The sequence below is a fragment of the Carlito syrichta genome, unplaced genomic scaffold (genome assembly GCF_000164805.1).
Source record: "Carlito syrichta isolate Samal-C Ts95f unplaced genomic scaffold, Tarsius_syrichta-2.0.1 Scaffold104742, whole genome shotgun sequence".
NCBI lineage: Eukaryota > Metazoa > Chordata > Mammalia > Primates > Tarsiidae > Carlito > Carlito syrichta.
The window spans coordinates 575,566-597,556 of NW_007048838.1; the positions used below are offsets into that span (position 1 = coordinate 575,566).

General features: G+C 37.4%; 1 protein-coding gene across 2 annotated transcripts in view; it reads right to left on the reverse strand.

Moving 5' to 3' along the window:
- Nucleotides 1-8,390: 8,390 nt before the first annotated feature.
- Nucleotides 8,391-21,991, reverse strand: part of USP45 (ubiquitin specific peptidase 45) — an 85,384-nt gene continuing 71,783 nt past the window's right edge. For both annotated transcript variants that reach the window (XM_021716172.1, XM_008065870.2), the window contains exons 13-17: nt 19,569-20,238; nt 17,404-17,501; nt 13,487-13,573; nt 10,116-10,269; nt 8,391-9,369 (exon numbers count right to left, since the gene is read on the reverse strand). In XM_021716172.1, coding sequence (XP_021571847.1) covers nt 9,239-9,369; nt 10,116-10,269; nt 13,487-13,573; nt 17,404-17,501; nt 19,569-20,238 — 1,140 coding nt within the window. In that variant the 3' untranslated portion in view covers nt 8,391-9,238. The remainder of the gene's footprint in view (nt 9,370-10,115; nt 10,270-13,486; nt 13,574-17,403; nt 17,502-19,568; nt 20,239-21,991) is intronic.

Consider the following 21,991-nt stretch of genomic DNA (forward strand, 5'->3'; position numbering starts at 1 on the left):
CTGCTGTTAATGACTAACCACAGGGGACTTTGTAAACTGAATTTTTTATTAACTTCCTCTGTTTGTAGAGTGTTTAAAGTAGAAAATTCTAGGGGAGGATATGTTTAAGTTAGTACCTTGCATTATTATGGAAACAAATTATCCTTAAAGTAAAATGGGGGAAAACAAAAAAGCAAGGTAAGGTGTGGAAATGAATCAGAGAACTATTCCTTCTTCTTGAGATTTGAACTTTTATGGTGTTACTAGGTGCTGTATCACACCCATCTTGCAACTTAATAAAAATTTACAGCTGTGGTATGTACATATAATAGAATATTATTCAGCCTAAAAAGGGAATGAAATTCTAATACCTGCTACAGTCTGAATGGACCTTGAAAACATTATGCAAGGTGAAATAAACCAGACACAGAAGCACATATATTGTATAATCCCACTTATCTGAAGAGCCTATAATGAACAGATTTGCAGAAACCTAGAACAGAGGTTGCTAGGAGTTGCGGGGAGTAGGAGGGATGGGGAGTTACTGTTTAATGGGTACAGTTTCTGTTTGGGGTGATGAAAGTGTTCTGGAGATGAATGGTGAGGTCTGGACAGCAATGTGAATGTACTGGGCTATTGAATTATACACCTAAATATGACTAAAATGGTAAATTTTATGTTATATACATATATATATATAATTATTACTCCAATAAACAATATGATGGAGGATAAAAATATTTAAAGCTACAAGTTATTACAAATTGCAACTCTTTAATTCTTAATATGGTTATTTACCTTCTCTAACTACTAGAACATAGAGAACCTGGCATAATGAAGTATGAGGAGGATATAAAATAATACTTTAGCTATTAAACAATGGGCCATATTAGGCTTCATGCAGGTATTGGCTATTTAGGTCAGATTGGAGAAAGGTAAACCTAGTATGTTCAATGACTGCTGTATCTCTAGCCTAAAAATAATTTGATTCCAACTACTGTTTCTGTACTTAATTTGTATGACAAAGTAAACATTATCAGTGTTCACCAATGTCGATTCTCCGCAAACTAATAGCACACAGAAGACTGTATTTCTTAACTTCCTTAAATAAGGAAGCCTTTATGAATTAGTTCTGACCAATGTACTGTGGGTTAAGAGATGAAGTCATTTCTGGAAGTGCACTTACAAGATCTGGTGCACTGTCACCAAGCTTCATGTTTCAGATAATGCAGCTAAAGGCTGGGAAATCCTCCATCAGCCTGGATCACTGAATTGTTTCATTGGAAACAGTTGCCAGAAAGATCCTCACATCTGCAGGACTTAAAAAAACTTTCTTTTTTTTTTTTTTGTGGTAGAGATGGTGTCTAGCTGTGGTTGCTCAGGCTGATCTCAAACTCTTGGCCTCAAGCTGTCTTCCCACCTTGGCTTCTCAAAGTGCTGGGATTACAGGCATCAGCCACTCTCTGACCAGGACTTTGTAGTGACCACAAACTAAACCACTGAGATTCTGAAGTCATGAGTCATTTGTTAATGCAGCATAAGACTAATCTATCTTGAGAGAAATATAGATATTGGTAACAGGAGTGGGGTGCTGCTGAAATGAAGAAACTAAAATAAAAAGCATTAACTTAGGGGTTGGTTGCCAGACAAAACTAATGTGGTAGCGTTGAAATATGGCATTTCACATTATGCAGAGTAAAGCATTTGATATGACCGTTACTCATGCTAATCTGGGAGGCAGATAATGTACATAATGCATTTCTAGTTAGGGAAAGAGGTTGAAAAACCAGATACTAGCAGGTGGTGGGTGCTATTGGATGCCTTGACAAGGGTATTGTAAGAGGGTAGAGCTCAGGAAAGAATGGCTGGCTTATGAAAGCTGAAACAAGAGGGAATAGAAGTGACCAAACATTGTGAGCCTCTCAGGGTTGGATTTTTCAACACTAAGCAGTAGGAGATAAACTTGAGAAAGTTTCTAAGTGACACAGGCTCATTAAAACTCAGCCTTGCAACAAAGATAATGAAGGATGCAGACTTTATATCCATTTTGTAAAAATTTTCAGTGTATTATGTAAGAGTGTAGAACCTTAATTTTTTCCTTTGTAAAAAAAAAAGTCTGAGGGTGAAAATGTAGTTGAGTATGTTTCTCCCATCAAAGCTTATAAGTACCTGCCACAAAGTCAGGACGGAGGTATGGGGGGCAAGAAAATGAAAAAATAGAGAAAACCCAAGAACTGTGTGTCTGGAAAAACTCTGGTATGGTTACTGGCATATGAATCTGACTGGAAACAGATGAGAGGCCTACGACATTTTTAAGAGTTGTACTGAAAAAGAAACCATAAACCTTGGCTAAAATAACTTGTGGCTGTTCCAAATTAAAAATAACTTCAGCCCTCAATCATTTAAGAAATAGTCTTAGCTGGGCTCGGTGGCTCAGCCTGTAATCCCGCGCCTTTGGGAGGCTGAGGTGAGTGGATTGCCTGAGCCCGCGGGTTCGAGACTCGCCTGGGCAGCGAGATCTCATCTCTACAATAAAATAAAAAAATCAGCCGGGCGTGGTAGCGCATGCCTGTAATTCCGGCTTCTTGGAAGACTGAGGCGGAAGGATCGCCAGAGCCCAGCAGGTCGAGGCTGGCCACTGCACTCCAGTCTGGGCGACAGAGTGAGACTCCAACTCAAAAAAAAAAAAAGAAAAGAAGTAGTCTTAAAAAAAGCTATGCAACTCCCAAGGATGGCAAATTCCTCAAGGGTCATATTGCCATTCAGATGTAGCCATGGAGGTTAATAAAAGCATTTGTGTACAGTTAAGGGTTAGGTGTACAATTACGTTTCATTCAGGCACCCTGTTGATAAGAGGCATTTCCCCATCCCCAGACAGATATTTGCTACTGTTAATCCCATCCCCCTCCCCGCCCATAGTTTCCCAGTACCGTCAGTCATTTTCTTATAGTATTACATTGGATGTTCAAGGTCCATTATATGAGTGAGAACATGTGATACTCGGATCTTTGTTTCTGTGAGAGGTCACTCAGTATTATAGACTCTATTTCCATCCAGGTTGCTGCGAAATTCATGATTTTGTTCTTTTTTATGGCTGCGTAGTATTCCACTGTGTACATGTACCACATTTAAAAAATCCAGTCCTCTTTTGATGGGCAGCATCGTTGTTTCCACAAAACCGTAATAAAAATATTAATAAAAAAAAAAATCCTTCCAGAGGTGGCCAGGCTCGGTGGCTCAGCCTGTAATTCCAGCACTTTGGGAGCCCATGGGTTTGAGACCAGCCCGGGTAATTTGGTGAGACCTCATCTCTACAATAAATAAAAAATTAGCTGGGTGTGTTAGCATGCACCTGTAGTTCCGGTTACTTGGAATGCTGAGGTGGAAGGATTGCTGGAGCCCAGCAGGCTGACACTGGGGTGGCTGTGAGTATGCCACTGCACCCCAACCTGGGTGATGGAGTGAGACTCCAACTAAAAAAAAAAAGAAAATCCAGAGGATGTAGTCTTGGTCACAGAGGACGACAACCAAGGGACTTCTTCCTAAAGAAGCATAATCATAAACATACCCCATACCCAGGATAAGGGACCTGACAGCATCTCTCGTTCTTATTCTCCCTTCTGAATGGGAATGTTTGCTGCGGCATGGTTTCACTACTGTGCATTAAGTATGTTCCTGGGTCTCCAGAACACTGGGAGTGATATCTCAACCTGACATGGCACTTCTGGAGAGCCAAGTCATGGAGGACAAAACTTTACCTGGATGGGACTTTTGGGCTGTGTCCTTTGAAGAGAGAGCCACTGTTCAAAAGAGTGAGCTGAGTATTTGGTGATCAGAGAGGCAGACTGTGATAGAGACTTCTAGTAAAGTCACATGTTCCATTCTCCTTTTCTTCTGCCCATGGGAGGCTTGCTTTTTCCTATCCATCCTGCCTGACAGTCAGGTAGGGTCATGTTACTACTGCTGGCCAACAGGTTGTCACACATCCAAGATGAAGAGGCTAATTGCTGGTGCAAGACCCCTTAATGCTGTATTCACCTACCACAGCTAGGAGACTGGCTGTTGGGATGGGAGAGCCACAGACTGAACGAGCCTGCGTCACAGAATGACCAGCTGGAGATCAGTTGCCTTTGCAGACTCACAGTGAACTTTGGGTGAGCAAGAAATAACTTTTGTTGTGTTTAGTCACTGGGATTTGGGGTTGTTACTGTCATGTAATGCAGCCTATCCTAATACATATGAGAATGCAAACATTTTGGAAATTTCTGCTTGGGTGCAGTTTAAAATATGAAGTGGCTTCAGGGGTGTCTATGAACCTCTGAAATTACACACAAAAATTTGGGAGACACATTGTTCTGGGAACATACAGATGTCAGGTTTCCCTTCCCCATCGCTATCTTGCCAGAAAAGAGGTTCCCAGTATTAAAACACCACTCTTCCCCTAACACTCAGCTTTCTCTTTGAGACTATCAGGGCTAGTATCACCATGCTTTTTACTCCTAGGACGTCTTCAACCCCTGGACTTTAATTTCCATATGATTCCATAGGCAGATTTTACTCCATACTGTTATCATTTGACATAACTTTTCCTTACTCCTTTTTTTTGTTTGTTTTTTTGAGTCGAAGTCTCAATCTGTTGCCCAGGTTGGAGTGCAGTGGCATGCTCATGGCCACCGCAACCTCTACCTGCTGGGCTCAGGCAATCCTTCCGCCTCAGCCTTACAAGTAGCTGCAACTACAGGTGCACACCACCGCACCCAGCTAATTTTTTTTTATTTATTGTAGAGATGAGATCTTGCCAAGTTTCCCAGGCTTAAACCCCTGTGCTCAATCCTCTCACCTTAGCCTCCCAAAGTGCTGGGATTACAGGCGTGAGTCAATGCACCCAGCTTTTTACTCCTTACATTTCTTAGAGTGTCTATTTCCTCACTTCTTAGAGAGATTTGTCTCTTATGTTCACTGCTGTATCCCTAGTATAGCAGCTATTCGATGCATACTTATTAAATGATAAAACAAATAAAAGATGGACTGTAATGTTCATCATAATCTCAAAGAGCTTCATGACCACCCAAAAAAGCTTAGACACACAGGTGGACAAAATATTTCCTAATGAGTTATCCCATCGAAATAACTCCAACATTTTGAGAAACATGGATGGAAAAAGATTCGCCCTTGGTAGATGCTGAAATCTGAGTCAAAGTGGCCCATAAAGTACTGTTTTGAAACAGTGAATTTCTAAAATATGAAGGATAGTTTGAATTTAGTTGATAAGTTGCTATGGACAATGTTTATGTGTTCCCAAAATTCACAAATATGCAATGTGAGGGAATTTGGAGGTGAGGCCTTTGGGAAGTGACTAGGTCATGAGGATGGAGCCCTCAGGAATGGGATTAGTGCCTTCATAAAGAAGCCCCAGAGAGACTCCTTGTCCCTTCTAGTATGTGAGGACACAGCAAGAAGGTGCTTTCTTTATGAGCCAGAAGACGGCCCTCACCAGACACAGAATCTACTGGCACCTTGATCTTCAATTTCTCAGTCTCTGGAACTGAAAAATACATTTCTGTTAATAAGCCACTCAATCTATGGCATTTTGTTATAGCAGCTCGAGTGGACTAAGACATAAGCAAATGCAGTGTTGCTATATAAAACATTCTGTCAACAATGTGTACTGCAAAAATGTCACGACCAATCTTGTAACATGAGATAAATAAGAATTTAATATTTATTATGAATGTTTATACAGTAACTTCAAAATAATGCTCAATAAGTTACACAGCTATTTTCTAAAAACACTGAAAAAAAGTAAAGACAGTAGAAATGACATTATGAATTTATTCAATTTATTAAATTGAAAATATAGTCATCTATCGTTTAAACAGATTTAAATTGTTGATTTCTACATGAGCAAAAACATTTTAAATATCTAGAAATAATATTTCTTAACAATGCACTATATACTATCTGAAGGCTCATTTTTATTGCACATATTTGGTTTAGGCTTATTTGATCAAATATCATGCAGAAAAATAAATTACAAATACAGATTTTTTAAAAGTAGGCAGGATGTTATTTTGTACTAAAAAATAGATGAGGGTTGATACATTTCACAGCTTAATCGTTAAGAAATTTCATTCAGCTATTGCATAAAATCACTGACTAAAATCATCACACATGCAAACTAAGAGTTATGAAATATACTATAAGAGTTCTGTTGGTACATTTAAAATAAGAGAACAGGTATCAACTGTCACTCTCCTTGGCCACCTAAAAAGGTGATCTTCACTACTTTTAGAAACATTAAATGACAAAATATTGGCACACAATTGAAATTTTATCACTTTAAATATGGAAAAACTAGGGGGATCTGGGGTTGAGCATACCCTGTAAACCAGTTTCTAAATAAAGCTAATGGAACTTGTTTCACTTTTTAAAATTCATTCATTCAAACACTATGGTAGTTGTGTTGATGTCTGTAAACATTCTTATTTATTTGTACTGTTTCCTGAGGTGATCTGGAAACTATTGTTGTTATAGTAGCCTCACAATTTAATAATCCCTGCAAAATGGGCACGGTGGCTCATGCCTGTAATCCCAGCACTTTGGGAGGTGGAGGTAAGAGGATTGCCTGAGTCCAGAGTTTGAGACCAGCCTGAGCAAGTTGGCAAGACCTTGCCTTTACAATAAATTAAAAAATCAGTTGGTGTGGTGGCATGTGCCTGTGGTTTCAGATACCTGGAAGGCTGAGGCAGAAGGATCGCCTGAACCTAGCAGGTCAAAGCTGTGGTGGCCATGATCATGCCACTGCACTCCAGCCTGGATGACAGAGAGAGACTTGGACTTAAAAAAAAAAAAAATTAAATGTAGAATTTAACAAGCTTTCTCTATTACAAAAGCTATCTTGAGGAAATTCTTAGATTTCAAAGTCAAATTTATTCCATTTTCAGAAAACAAGGAAAGAGCACTTATAAACTCGAGGCCATAAAAAAAATAGACTTTAAAATTAGCTCATTGAACACTAAGAAAATAAATCTTATTTGTATGTTAGTTCTGGAATAATGTCTAATATCTATATAGGTGTTTCCATTTTAAAAGGTGTTAAAATAGTATCAGCACAGTGATTGACCCATAGCAGATAAGGGTATATATTCAAATATCTATTTTGAAACAAGAAACAAGTGATTGACCAATGAGAAGTACATGACTCTTAACACTATCTTCATAAAATAAAAATGAATTTACACTTAGTTAGGGGAAGAATGGCAATTGATTTTACCAACATTGCTGTCTTGAATAAAAAAATTTAGTATTTTTTCAAAAAATTCACTGCTCTGGTAGTGAAATCTTCAACATTAATAGATTGCAATTACACAGAAAATACAGTAAACTATCTCTTACAGACACGACTGTGCAGATTAACTCATCTATATCCCCATTATTTCTGTTAAAAACCAAGAAAAACACCATTAAAATTTCAACAGCTTAAAAGTGAAATTTATGCGATGACATTTTTAAGCATTGCATTTTGTATACTATTACCATCTCTCGCATCAATCACAATTATATTCATTCATGTATCAAAAGGTAGCACTGATAGCCTTGATAATGTTATATACACTTATATGTTAAAAAGTCTTGGTTAAATATTTCCACATATTATTTACAGCCACTATTCTTAAACATTTTATTTATTTATTTTAAAATTATTATTTGTAATAGAGACGAGGTCTTACTATGTTTCCCAGGCTGGTCTCAAACTGCTGAGCTCAAGTGCTCTTCCCACCTTGTCCTCTCAAAATGTCAAGATTACAGGTGTGAGCCACCATGCCTGGTCTACAGCTACTATTCTTATCCTCTCTTGTCAACAGGAGAATGAACTGAGACTAGACACTTATCAGTAGTATCATTCACTAACACTAATGATTAAGATGCTTGAACCATGAAGCTATGAGTGGATTCAATAATATGATACTGAAGTAGCCATTATTTTCAGAAATTTAAGCCTAAGAAATAGTAACACTTCTCATGACCAGTTTTGACAGTTTAATAATTTGTACTCTACAGGGAAAAACTATCACATTGTTGCTGTTATTTATTTATTTTAAAAGAAAATCAGAAATGCCATCTTTATGCTCCATTAAAATAAAAGCCAAATAATTCATTAATAAATGAATTTATTAATGATGCTTGTTGAAGACAAAAGTAGTGATTTCAAATTCCCCAAACCATGTTTAACATTTACTGAAATAAGAAGTAAAAAATGTATATTTTTCTGTTATGTATAAGAATATAATTATCTATCATTTACAAGTATGATCAGATAAATTTATATTTCAAAGGTATCCTATATCCCATATGAGTTATCAACTTCTAATGACCAATTCTGCATGTTGTTATCATCTGTAATTATATTTTGACCTTGGCCGACCACTTGTAAATTATCCTTGACTCCACCATGAATAGGCTGCAAATATGTTTATGAAAGGTTTCAATATATTTGTTTCTCAAAACTACAAGGCAATAAGCTAATCAATATATTATTTGTAAACCCACACTATGGAAATTATACCGAAACCTTTCAATATGGCTGAATTATGGAAAATACGACTAAGTAACTATGCCATATTAGGTGTTACTTCCTGAAATTATGTCATAGCAGTGTTTCCTACACAGTAGGACACCTATACTTAACCCTGAGATGATTGCAAGCAGAGTGGTGCATGGATAAACAATTTTTCTTTAAGTGTTATATATTTAATGTTTATTAGGAAAATATAACAAGTACAATAAACATAGAATTTGATTGCTCAAAACAAAGCTAAAATTTAAAAAGGCTAAAATGTCTTAAAAAATAAGTAAACAATGGCATTGAACACATATGAAATCAGAAGGTGGTGTGACATTTAGGAAACGCTGTCTCAAGAGATGATGTGACTTAGCCAGCATCATTTCTGAATGACTATAATAATGAGCCGCATCATAAAGGGGTTTCTGCTCCTACTGTAAATTCTGGGGTCATTTTTTGTCCCCAGGACAAATAATTTGAAAAAAGTGTTTACATTTATAAGAATTTACATGGGAAAGCATTGAGTACATTTAATTTACTTGAAAAGGGTTTACCACAATGGTGACAAAGTTCAGGAGCATTCGAGGTACAGGCTAACCCTACGGGAGAGAGGCGACGACGAAGGCACGTTACAGACTACAGTCATCATCGCAGGATTCAAATAAAAGCGACCTAAGTAATCATTACCATGAATACTTATAATACTCGTTCATAAAAAAGAAGGTAAGCTTGGGCACTAAGGGCTCTTGATTCCGGAACCACCTGCACGTAAGTGTCACTAACATGGACCCACTGGCCTGCCGATTCACTACCAGGTTCTTTGAAACCTAACAAAAAGAAGCACAATTTTACAAAAAGGAGACATTATGTTCTTACTCTAAATTATAAACAGCAACATATTCATTACAAACTAGCTTTATCTAATGCTAGATCTTCCTGAAGTAGTCTGTTTCTTCTTGGGTTAAACATCTTCCAAAATAAACTAATTCTTTTAAAGCATGACTAATATAGGGATAATGAATCATCTCTAGACTGTAATACTTAATTTCAACAGCTAATGAAATATTAGCTTTATAAATACTTAATCACTCAGGGAAAAGATCGTTTTTACTAAAAGAGGAAGGAAAAAAAGCAAAAAAGCAAAGTTACTTTCAGGACCCATAAACAAAGCCAGCAATTTTCACCTCCAGCTCTGTTCTGAGGACCTGGCACATCTTCAAAACATTTTGGTATCGCTAAATAAAATACCACTACTCCACTGCAGTATACAATGACCTTGAGAAAACATATGCCACTTGATATCATGTAGCAGAGTACAGTCTTCATGATATTTAAGATTCTCTAAGCACTCTTAGGGGGAATTCTCACTTAAAACAATGTGAATCCACTTGAGATATCTGTGAAATAACTTATCTCTTCCAGAAAAGAATCAATTCATTTATTTTTAAGAATAAACTAGGGCAACCCTCTCAGGTCCCCTCCCAACTGTGGGAGCTTTTCTGTCCTCTCAATAAATCTTGCTTTCTAAAAAAAAAAAAAAAAAAAGAAAGAAAATAAACTCAGGATGGCATACTAGGCACATTTTTCTTTCCAGTGATGTGTTCCAGTAGTTTCCTGGAAGGTGTCCTCACTTTCACATAAGCAGTGTAGTGACCACCTCGCATCGAGCCACTATGTTCCACTATGCCATAGAGACCATAGAGAACTTTCTCTCCCACGCTTACATTCTTTTAAACAAAGAAAAAACCCAAATTAGTAATACTTAGTGAAATACTGTGGTAAGAATCAATAAGCACATATATATCCTGCTTAAAATAAGAGAAATGCATAGTAAAACTACAATGAACTACTTCTGACACATATTAGGGCAGGCAGAGCTTGACAGGATTCTCTACTGGCTGGGCAGTGTAGGAAAGCGAAGGGCGCAGTCCCTACGCATGAATATTTCATGTTATCTAGCTGAGATGCATATGTATCACTCTTGGATTCATCAGTCCTATTTCTAAGATTCTATTCCATTGGTATATGAGCAAAATGTAAAAAGACATGCACCAGACTATTAGTTACAGGATTATCAGTAATATCAAAAGACTGGAACAGGGACTGCATGTGGTGGCTATAATGCAAACACTTTGGAAGGCCGAGGTCAGATGATTACCTGAGCCCAGGAGTTCAAAACCAGCATGGGAAACATGGTGAGATCCCATCTCTACAATAAATCAAAAAATTAGCCGGACATGGTAGAGTGCGCCTGTAGGCCCAGCTACTTGTAAGGCTGAGGTGGAAGGACTGCCTGAGCCCAGCTGGTCGAGGCTGCAGTAACTATGATAGTGCCACTCATGCCCCTGTACTCCAGCCTGGGCAACAAAGTGACACTCTGACTCAAAAACAACAACAACAACAACAAAGAACAAAAATGTTCAAAAAATGGGAACTGGCTGAATAAACTATGATGCGGATGCGATACAATAGAGTATTATGCTGCTTGAGAAATGGAGTGCAGATTCTTTCTTTCTTTTTTTGAGTTGGAGTCTCACTCTGTCTCCCAGGCTGGAGTACAGTGGCACACTCACGGCCACCCCAGTGTTGACCTGCTAGGCTCCGGCAATGATTCCACCTCGGCCTTCCGAGTAGCCGGAACTACAGGCACGCGCTACCACTCTGGCTAATTTTTGATTTATTGTAGAGACAAGGTCTCGCTAAATTGCTTGGGCTGGTCTCAAACCTGTGGGCTTAACGCAATCCACTCTCCTCGGCCTTCCAAAGTGCTGGGATTACAGGCTGAGCCACCGAGCCTGGCTTGTGAATTATTTCTAAGTGCTACTGTGGAATAATCTCCAGAATATAAGGTTAAGAATAAAGTTGAAAAAAAGATACATAGTATAAGCTACCATTACTTAAGAGGCAAGATGAAAATATACATACCAGGCTGGATGCTGTGGCTCATGCCTATAATCCCAGCACTTTGGAGACAGAGGCAAGAGGACTGCCTGAGCCTGTGTGTTTGAGACCAGCCTGGACAACATGGCAAGACCTGTCTCTACAATAAATCAAAAAATTAGCTGGGCGTGGTGGCATGCACCTGTGGTTCCAATTACTTGGAAGGCTAAAACGGAAGCATCACCTGAGCCCAGCAGTTTGAGGTTGCAATGGCCATGAGCGTGCTACTGCACTCCAGCCTGGGCGACAGAGGGAGACTCCAACTCAAAAAAAAAAAAAAAGAAAAGAAAAGAAAATATACATCCCTATCTGCTTATATTTTTTGAAAAATAATAGAATGTCATAATTTTTTAAGTGGCTGTCTATAAGGGGAGGGAGGAAACAGGTAGAATAGACATAAAGAACAGCTAGACATCTTTGAATGCACCTTGTTTAGGTACATTTGAGTTTGGATTTTTGTAAATATTTTTCACAATTATTAAACAAAATTAAAATTTTAAAGCAGTCCTTAAATGTAAAAATAAAAAATGAAGCCGGGCTCGGTGGCTCAGCCTGTAATCCCGCGCCTTTGGGAGGCTGAGGTGAGTGGATTGCCTGAGCCCGCGGGTTCGAGACCCGCCTGGGCAGCGAGACCTCATCTCTACAATAAATAAAAAAATCAGCTGGGTGTGGTAGCACACGCCTGTAGTTCCAGCTACTCGGAAGGCTGAGGCGGAAGGATCGCTGGAGCCCAGCAGGTCGAGGCTGCGGTGGCCAGGAGCGGCCACTGCACTCCAGTCTGGGCGACAGAGTGAGACTCCAACTCAAAAAAATAAAATAAAAAAAATTAAAAATGACACAAATGAACACTATGTCCAATCTTTATTTGGCTACTAACTCATTTAAAAATTACTGGAAAAATGAACACTAGATAGAATTATTAGATGGTATTGTGATTATATTAAAAAAGGGGAGAGAGCAATTATTTTCTTTGAGAGATACATAATGATATATTTATGGATGAAATACCTGATATTTGCTTCAAAATAATAAAGAAGAAGGAAATGAATGAGTGTGTGGATGTGTCAGGACTGGCCATAAGTCTAAGGTTTCAGGGCTGGGTGCTGGAGGACCATTGTACTATTCTGTCTAGTTTTTATGAATGTTGGAAATTCTCCATAATAGTACTTTAAAAATATATGTTTTCACAAATTTAGCACAAAGCTTATTAAATGTCATTATTATTTACCACATTATCAAATTCTAGGATTACTGAGTGTTAATAAGTGACAGATAGTGCTGGTATTCCACAACAGATAATTTGGATTCTCCAGAAAATTGTATTTAATGTTTCTGATTGACAAGTATGCTGAAAATATTAAATGCAATTAGTATGCTATAACATATCACAAAACCTGGACTTCTAGCCAGTAAACATGAACAAGACAATATGCTACCCTATAACTGTTTCCCTCAAGGAAGACGAAATCATAGATTTCACCTACACAATTCTTACATGTAAATACAAGCAATTATAAACCAGTCTGCTTTCTGTGTCTGATTATTAAAGTATGAGCAATTTTGAAGTATCACACTCAGCTGACAAGTACACTACTCTCAGTAGTACACATGAAATAACATGGAAGATAATTCACAATATACTGATTTGCAGAAGATACACTGAACTTCACAAATGGTAAACTGCTGATTAAGCAGATCATTCACAAGGAACAGGCAAGGGCACGAAACCTGCTCATTTTACTCAGCAACTATCAGCTTCTAGTAGCATTTGATCTTCGTGACCACCATGCCCCATATCTCATCATTTTTTTCAACTTTCACTCTGTCTCCAGAAGGACAAGTCATATTAAATGTATTAAATGTTCCACATTACTGATTTAATCACTAGCTATTAAAATTCCCTTTTAGAGGAGAAGCACATTTTTTTAAAAAAAAGCATGGCTTAATAATAGGATACTTATCAGCATATTATTTATGTCAATTAAATATCTTAATATACTGTACCTTACAAGTAGCAGAACAGAATGGCGCTAAATCGAGCATAAGCGGAAAATCTACATGTCTGTTTACTTTACGAAGACTCAAGCCAGCCTTTAAAAGACCAAAACATTTTTTAATGCAATAAACTTAATTAAATCTAAAGGATTGTTTTTTAACTAAAACCAAAAGAGGAATTCCAGAAGTTAGTTTCTTCATAGATATGAAAACATGACCAATGAATAGTCTAAAATTGACATGACTAAGTTAAAAATTAGGTTTCATAAATTGTTACTGCAAAGATGACTCATTTACATGGGAATTTTTATCACAAACAATAAGGGAAATAATTACTTTCACTGTGGCTTTTCAACACTTACGGAAAAATACATTCAATGCAATAAAAACTAAACTACTGACACATCCTGTCATAAAAATGTATCCAACTAGAGAGTCGGGAGCCTGGTGTTCTAGGCCTAGCTCACTGACTGATTAACAGTCAACCTGATTCTAAGCAACCTCACGTAGGTCAAGGCAGAAAACAGGTAAAAATGGATTCGACTAGGTCCTTTTCAGTTATAAAATTCAATTATATTCTTTCATTAACAAGAAAAAAAATCCTTGAACTCTCAAAACACTATTGATAAAGATAAATGTTATACAAATTCAAATGTACTTTATGTTTGTAAATAAGCTCTACTTTTTTTCTAATTTTAATTTTCAAAGGCAAAAAAAAAAAAAAACCCTTTTTTTTTATGCTTTGCATTCTGTAATGGTAATAGAAACTAGCTAATAAACTATCAAAGGTATTGGGTAGGAGACCCATAAACAGAAACGGGCTCTGTTGGAATGAGAATATACTTTAATCTGAATTGCATGAATAACAAAAACTAATAGATGCAACCTTTCATGCAGTGCTTTCATGACTTCAGTGGTCTTTCATTTGCATAATAATCATAATTTTCTATAGACCTACTGCCTTTTTATTTCTTACCTTTCCTCAAAGCTTTCTAAAAAACTTGTTATTTTTGGCCAAAATATTCCCACTTACTGATTTATTTTTTCAAGTGACCTTAAGAGGCTTAATATGATATCTGACATGAAATTATGAGGTCATATCCCATGTAAAATTATTTAATCTATATTCAATTTCTTTGCCTCTTTTTCCATCAGGTGACTTCTAAAAGCATCTGATACCAGCACTGCCTGAGATCACTGCAGGTTAATGTGTCCTCCCCAATCATTACTTTGCTGTTGAGAAATTACCCCATAACGGGAGAGACTTTTTGTACAGGACTTTAACATAAGATGGATCTTTTTCTAGTAGATACGTTTTGGAAAATGTCTAGCCTTCTAATTGGGCATATGCAGTTTACTGCCCTTTTAAAAATTATCCTTTTAATGGAATGATACAGTGTATTTTCTTCATTAAAACATAAATCCGCTGTCCCCATTAGACACTTAAGTCAGACCGTTTATCTGGCGTGATCTACCAGTGGGATACACATTTTTGTATAGATCTCTATTTCCTTGTGACAGGCCCCTAGAGGTGAAATAACTTAGTTTATTCAAAACATTAAATTTTTTTTGAGAAAGCAGGATTTATTGAGAGGACAGAAAAGCTCCTACAGTGGGAGAGGGGACCTGAAGGGGTCGTCCACATTAATGTTCTGGATATTCATTACTAAATTGCTTTCTAGAAGGTGTTGCTAGTTTATAGTCACCGCTGGTGGTAAATTAGAATGCCTGTATTTCTTTTTTTTTTTGAGTTGGAGTCTCACTCTGTCGCCCAGACTGGAGTGCAGTGGCCACTCCCGGCCACCGCAGCCTCGACCTGCTGGGCTCTGGCAATCCTTCTGCCTCAGCCTTCCAAGCAGCCAGAATTACAGGCATGCGCTACCACGCCCGGCTGATTTTTTTATTTATTGTAGAGATGAGGTCTCGCTGCCCAGGCAGGTCTCGAACCCGCGGGCTCAGGCAATCCACTCACTTCAACGTCCCAAAGGCGTGGGATTACAGGCTGAGCCACCGAGCCCGGCTAGAATGCCTGTATTTCACTTCATCCTTCTCAACTCTACTTTGCTAATTTGGACAGGTTAAAAAATAATCTTGTCTAGCTGGGCATGGTGGCGCGTGTCTGTAGTTTCAGCTACTTGGAAGGCTGAGGTGGAAGGATTACCTGAGCCCAGCAGGTCGAGGCTGTGGTGGTCGGGAGTGTGCCACTGTTCTCCAGCCTAGGTGACAGAGTGAGACTCCAACTCAAAAAATAACCATCATCATCATTTTATTTTGCATTTATTCCACTGGGAAGGATGGACCTTTTTTCATATGTTCTTGGAATCTGTGCCTCTTCTAGAACTGTCAGTTGATGTTGTTTACCCATTTTACTACTAGGGTCTTGATATCTTTTTTATTGATATTTAAGAGCTCTTTACATACTTACAATGTTAATAACTTGGCATATTTATGAAAAAGATCTCTATTCAGTTTGAGATTTGCCTTTGAGTGCTGTGAATGTTTCTGAAATATAGCTCTAAAGTTCCTACAAAGAAGGCTTTCAGGGATGGCAAGAAACTAGAAACACAGACACTGCTTAGGGATTCTGCTCCCTGCAATTCCCAACCCCTGGTAATGAGAATGTAGCTTTGCTGACATTTAGCTTGAGAGCAAGAAAAGACCAATATAAAATACCTGTGGTAGTTCATAAGTTCTCTGTCAGAAGAAAATTAAAAATAAAATAACTGTGGTACACTGAGAAATTAACTTCTGTAATCTGGCATGATCCTCTCTTGTTCACACAGTTACTGCAGATACACCCTTTCTATTAGGCATTCTGTTTGATAGGACCAGACACAATATATCTGCTTCTGTTCTCTTTGGTCATTTCCATTTAACCTTAGCTATAGAAAAACCAAGAACTTAATCTGATCTTTCTGTGGATAGGGATGGGAGGTTGGAGAAAAATCTCTTTTGGCACATCTGTAGCTCACATAAAATGCTGCAATATGTAATCAAAGCTCAATAGTTTTCCTTCATGGATTTTATACTTAGAAAGTCTTTCACATAGAGGTTGGGCTAAATATTCATTGTTTTCTCATAGTCTTCTTGGAAATTTGTTTTATATAATTAAAAATTTGAAATAGTAATGGAAATATGATGTAGAGTTAAGCTATAAATTTGTATTTCCTCAAACAGCTATTATTCCTAAGTCTTTTATGAAATAAATCTAGCCTCCTTGTCCAATTGATTTGAGAGTCTTCCTTTATCATAATGGCTTTAAATTACATGTATGTTTCATTTTTTTGGCAATTCCAACAATACTGTTTCAGGCATTATAGTTTTATTTTAAAACAGGTATCAAAAATAACTCCTATCTTTTTCAAAAATTTTTAAGTATTTTTCACTTATTCATTCTTCCAGAGAAATATTTAAATCATTTTTTAAGTACAAGAAAAAAATGCCATTGAGACAAGGTGTTGAATTAAGACTATAAATAACTGAGAACAATCTGGCACACTAAAAATATTTAGGTTCCCACCATTGTAGAGTGCCACTGCTGTAGAGTCTGCCTTGACCCTTTCTGCATTTAGTTACAGTCAACTCTTCCTGGTCCAAGCACTCTCCTCAGTGAAATCATGAGAGCTCAAAAAGCCATGTGCACTTTGCTACTTCACTGCTTGTAAGTGTTCTTAATAACTTATTTTCCATTAACACACACACACACACAGAAATGCCACTTAGGTTCCTACTGCCTAAGTCTTCAAATATTGTGAATTATACAATTTTAATCAGAAAAGTCTTGTAAACTATTATGGCTGGAGTAGCAGTAAATCCCACATGACACATTTTTAAATTCAATAAATTCCTGACTAATCCTTGACAATATGCTCAGGACTTAGAGTTCTGCAAAACACATGCTATAAATGGTGCTACTGAAAAATTACCTGATGGAATCTTTTAAGATGGAGAATTAGAACAGCTGGAATAGCAGAAATGAGCAGTTGCTTCCTGGCATTAGTATAAACCCCTTCTTCTTTCTTTTCTGCATAAAATACAATAAATTTATTTGCAAAATTCCATTTTACACATTAACTAACATATAATATAGTAAAAATTTATATAGACGTATCATACCACATTTTTAAATGTTAAAGAAATAGGACTTTTGAGTAAGAGGATGGCTGTACTCCTTCCCAAAACTCCTCTAAGATGAAAGTAAAAAATGAAAGTATTTTTTAAAAGGTACACACTTAGTAAAGACAAAGAATAAGAGAGGTGACACTTGGAACAAAAATTTGGAAGCTAGAAAACAGATGGACTAGTAGTAAATTATGTCAATACCCTCTAGCTAAAGACTACCAGAAGCACTCTTGTAGTTGAAGAAGTTGAGTTCATTATTCAAAGTAGCAAAGAGAGAATGCACGCCATGGGAAACCATGGGACACTTCATTAGGAGTTTTTAGAAACAATTTCTAAATTTCTAGAAACATTTATAATGAGATTTGAACGTGGCCAAGTGCATATTTAACTTAGATCAAAATAAGTAGGTATGTCTTCCTTCTCCCATTTAGCCATTTCTTTATTACTAGTGTATTAAGAATGTCTTTATTCTGATGCTTTCACATCTGGAGCTTTGTTCACACTGGAGGGAGAACCCTTCCAAGGTCTGGATAATTCCTAGCACTAGTAAACAACTTAACATATGCCTTTCATATGAAAACCAACCCAGAGCCCACGCCCCAACAACCTCCTTCATTGGTCTCAGGCTCTTGGTCACTATCCACCTGACCTCATCAAACTAGAGCCAGGTACCAGGTAATGAGACAGTCTAGATCTCAGAGCCTGCTAAAATTATTCAAGCTAGCCAATCCTAAACCTGCTTACCCTGTCTTATCCACTCCTTCCCTTAGAAACCACAAGAAAGATTCATGCCCATGTTTCCCCCTCACTACCCCCTCTCCTGTACCAACCCCGGGGCTTCCCTATTTGGCCCTGTGTAGCATGGTACTATGAATAACTGTTTTAGTGGCAGTCATTCTTGATGTGTTAGATTCACCATACCTGAGGAATAAAACCTACATTTAAAAACAACCAGCAGCCGGGCTCAGTGGCTCAGCCTGTAATCCCGCGTCCTTGGAAGGCTGAGGTGAGTGGATTGCCTGAGCCCGCGAGTTCGAGACCCGCCTGGGCAGCGAGACCTCATCTCTACAATAAATCAAAAATTCAGCCAGGCGTGGTAGTGCATGCCTGTAATTCCAGCTACTCGGAAGGCTGAGGAGGAAGGATTGCCGGAGCCCAGCAGGTCAAGGCTGCGGTGGCCGGAAGTGTGGCCACTGCACTCCAGTCTGGGCGACCAAGTGAGACTCCAACTCAAAAAAAAAACCAGCTACTAAGAATCAGAGTATTATTTCCATTTAATCAAGATATGTACTGACACCTTCTTGTTTTTCCCTTTTCTTTGATCAACTAATCATAGTCATTATACAGTTAGTTTTATGGCATACAATTATTTAAAATCTTTGAGATTTATATCTTATGTTGAATTTACAACAGATTGATGGGATTTGTTGAAGTACATTAATCTCACTAGTGATACAATTAAAAGTTTCAGAGATATTTCTTCTGGAAAGATTTCAGATAACTAGTTCCCTCAAATAAGATTATATGGATTTACATTTTCAAGGCAGAGATGTATACTTTCTCCTCTTAGACTTATTTTAACAAAAATGTACTGAAAATATATTCTGCCCAGTGTCATAAGTGCTCAGGGACAAAAACAAATAAGACAATCTCTGAGCCCAAGCAGCTCAAAAACGGAGACAGTGTTCTCAGAAGCCCGCTAGTCACTGACCATCAGGTAACCTATCAAAAATTTCTTAAATTAAATAAGCAGACCCTAAACAATTATCATAATACTGTAAGAAAGGAAAAAGGGATTGGCAGTAGTGGGAAACTGCCAGTGGGGGCACACTTCATCAATAAGGCTACCTGATCTCAAACCAGGTGAAGTGGAGCCAAACTTTACCTGCATAATGATCATTTGTATAATGAACCCTGAATTGTACTCCACCTCTTTAAAATAAAAATGTTTCAAAAATTAAACATTTACCTGCAAAACTGGTTTCCTTTTGGTACTTCTGTTTCTTTTCAGTACAGTTCTCACAGAGGAGCTTATTATTCCCCATTAATAATTCCATAGATGTAAAGTGATAGAGACAGGACTGGACTGAACATTCTTTAGAAGTGGTTATATAACTCTGAGAAAGGGTCTGAAAAGCATTTTGAGGACTGTGAGACCTCAAATGCTTCCCCTCTGAAAAACATAAATTATTTAAAACATTTAGTGGCTGATTTACTCTGTCAAAATCTTTATCTCCGGGTACAGTGCTGTTCAAACCAAGTTCAGAAATAGCTTCAGCCACTTCCTCCTCACCACTGTGAGTCTCCTTCGTATGTGGCAGTTCACCTGCTGATGGGTGGCTGAGGTGTCCACCTGCGTGCACACTGGATCCACTCCTGTATCTAAGCAGCCCGGTCTGCTTTGAAGTACTTTCAGATTCTGAAGCCTCACTGTCGGCATCAACACTACTCTCACAGTGGCTGGCTTCTTTTTCGCTGCCATCGGTGAGGCTTTCATTCGGAGGTGACTCAGTATTCAGGATGCTTGCAAACATTAAAGAATCCCCATTCATTTCAAGGTTTTCATTTTTTCGGTATATGACAACAGTTTCTCCGGCTGACAACTTTCTTACAAGTTTTCGGTCATGACTTAGTTGATTCTGTAAGTTGACAGTGTTTTCAGAGAAAAGAATCTTGTGACCTTATCGAAAACAAATGCCAATAAGTCTCATTTAAACATTACATAGTTATTAAATAAACATTCATTTCTCTGAGATCCATTTCCTAAGTCCACCTAAACTAAGATCAATAGAAAATGTACTAAAAATAGTTCTCTTTTTTTTTTTTGGTAGAGATGAGGTCTGGTCTAGAATTCCTATGCTCAAACTATTCCTATGAGGTCTAGAATTCCTATGCTCAAACTATCCTCTCTCCTCCACTTCCCAAAGTGCTAGTATTACAGGCAGAAACCACTGTTCCCGGCCTAAATCATTCTAATATAAAAGTAAACTTTTACACAAGAATCTAACAACAGTGATTACCTATTTATGGGGAAGGGAGCAAGACTTTTTTAGAACAGAAGTATGAGGGAGACTTTTCAACTACTGTATAAACCTTTCCATACTTGTTAATTTTTAAATGTTAAAAATGTACTATTTTTTAAACAACTTAAAAATTAACAAAAGTAAATTACAAACTCTATTAAAATACAATGTTGCCTAGTTGTCACAGACCTGGAAGAAAATATCTTACCTAGTTTTTAGTCTGCTTATTAATTTCTGTCTTTTGACCAGACTTAAGTGTCAACCCTGTTTCTTATGATAGTGTGTTACAGAAAAACAACCTAAGTTTCGGGGGATGGTAGATTAGAAACTAATTTAATCAAAGATTTTAAGCTACCTGAAACTAAAGTTTCCACACAGCTGAAGATCTGAGTTATATTTTTTTTCCCTATAGCTTGGCTTAAGGGTCAAGACCAAAAAAAATGACAGAAAGACTCTTATCAGTTGCATATAGATTGGATACCCACTTGAGTTACTTAGGGGGAGAAGAATGATAAATTATGAAAAGTGCCCATGCCTCAATTTTTTTAATCTTCAAAATCAGGAAAATGACATTATCTCCTTGGTAAAATGCATAGACAACAAAAACAGAAACAGACAAATGGGACTATTTAAAACATTAAACTAAAAAGTTTTTTCAGAGCAAAGAAAATAAGCAACAGAGTGAAGAGACCACTGGCTGAATGGGAGAAAATATCTGCAAACTATTCATCCTTCAAGGAACTAATACCCAGAATACACCAAGAACTAAAACTTAACAACAAAAAGGCAAATAATCCCATTAAAAAGTGGGAATATCTGAATAGAGATTTCTCAAAATACAATAAAATGGCCAACTGGTATAAGAAAAAATATTCAACATCACTAATCATTAGGGAAATGCAAATCAAAACCATAATGAAGTATCATCTTACTCCAGTTAGAAAAGACAAAAAAAAAAAAAGATGTTGATGAGAATGTGGAGAAAAGGGAACTCTTCTACACTGTTGGTAGAAATGTACATTAGTATAGCCACAAGGAAAGCAGAGTGGAAAACTCTCAAAAAACTAAAAATAGAGCTACGTACAATCCAGCGATACCACTACTGGGTATTTATCCAAAGGAAAATAAATCTGTGTATCAAAGGATACCTGCACCCCCACGTTTATTGTAGCACTATTCACGATAGCCAAGACATGGAATCAACCTAAGTGTCCATCACTGGATAAGTGAATAAAGAAAATGTTACACACACACACACACACACACACACACACACACGTACTAGTTAGCCATAAAAAAGTATGAAATCCTGTCATTTGCAGCAACATGCATGAAACTAAACTGGAGGTCATTATGTTAAATAAAATAA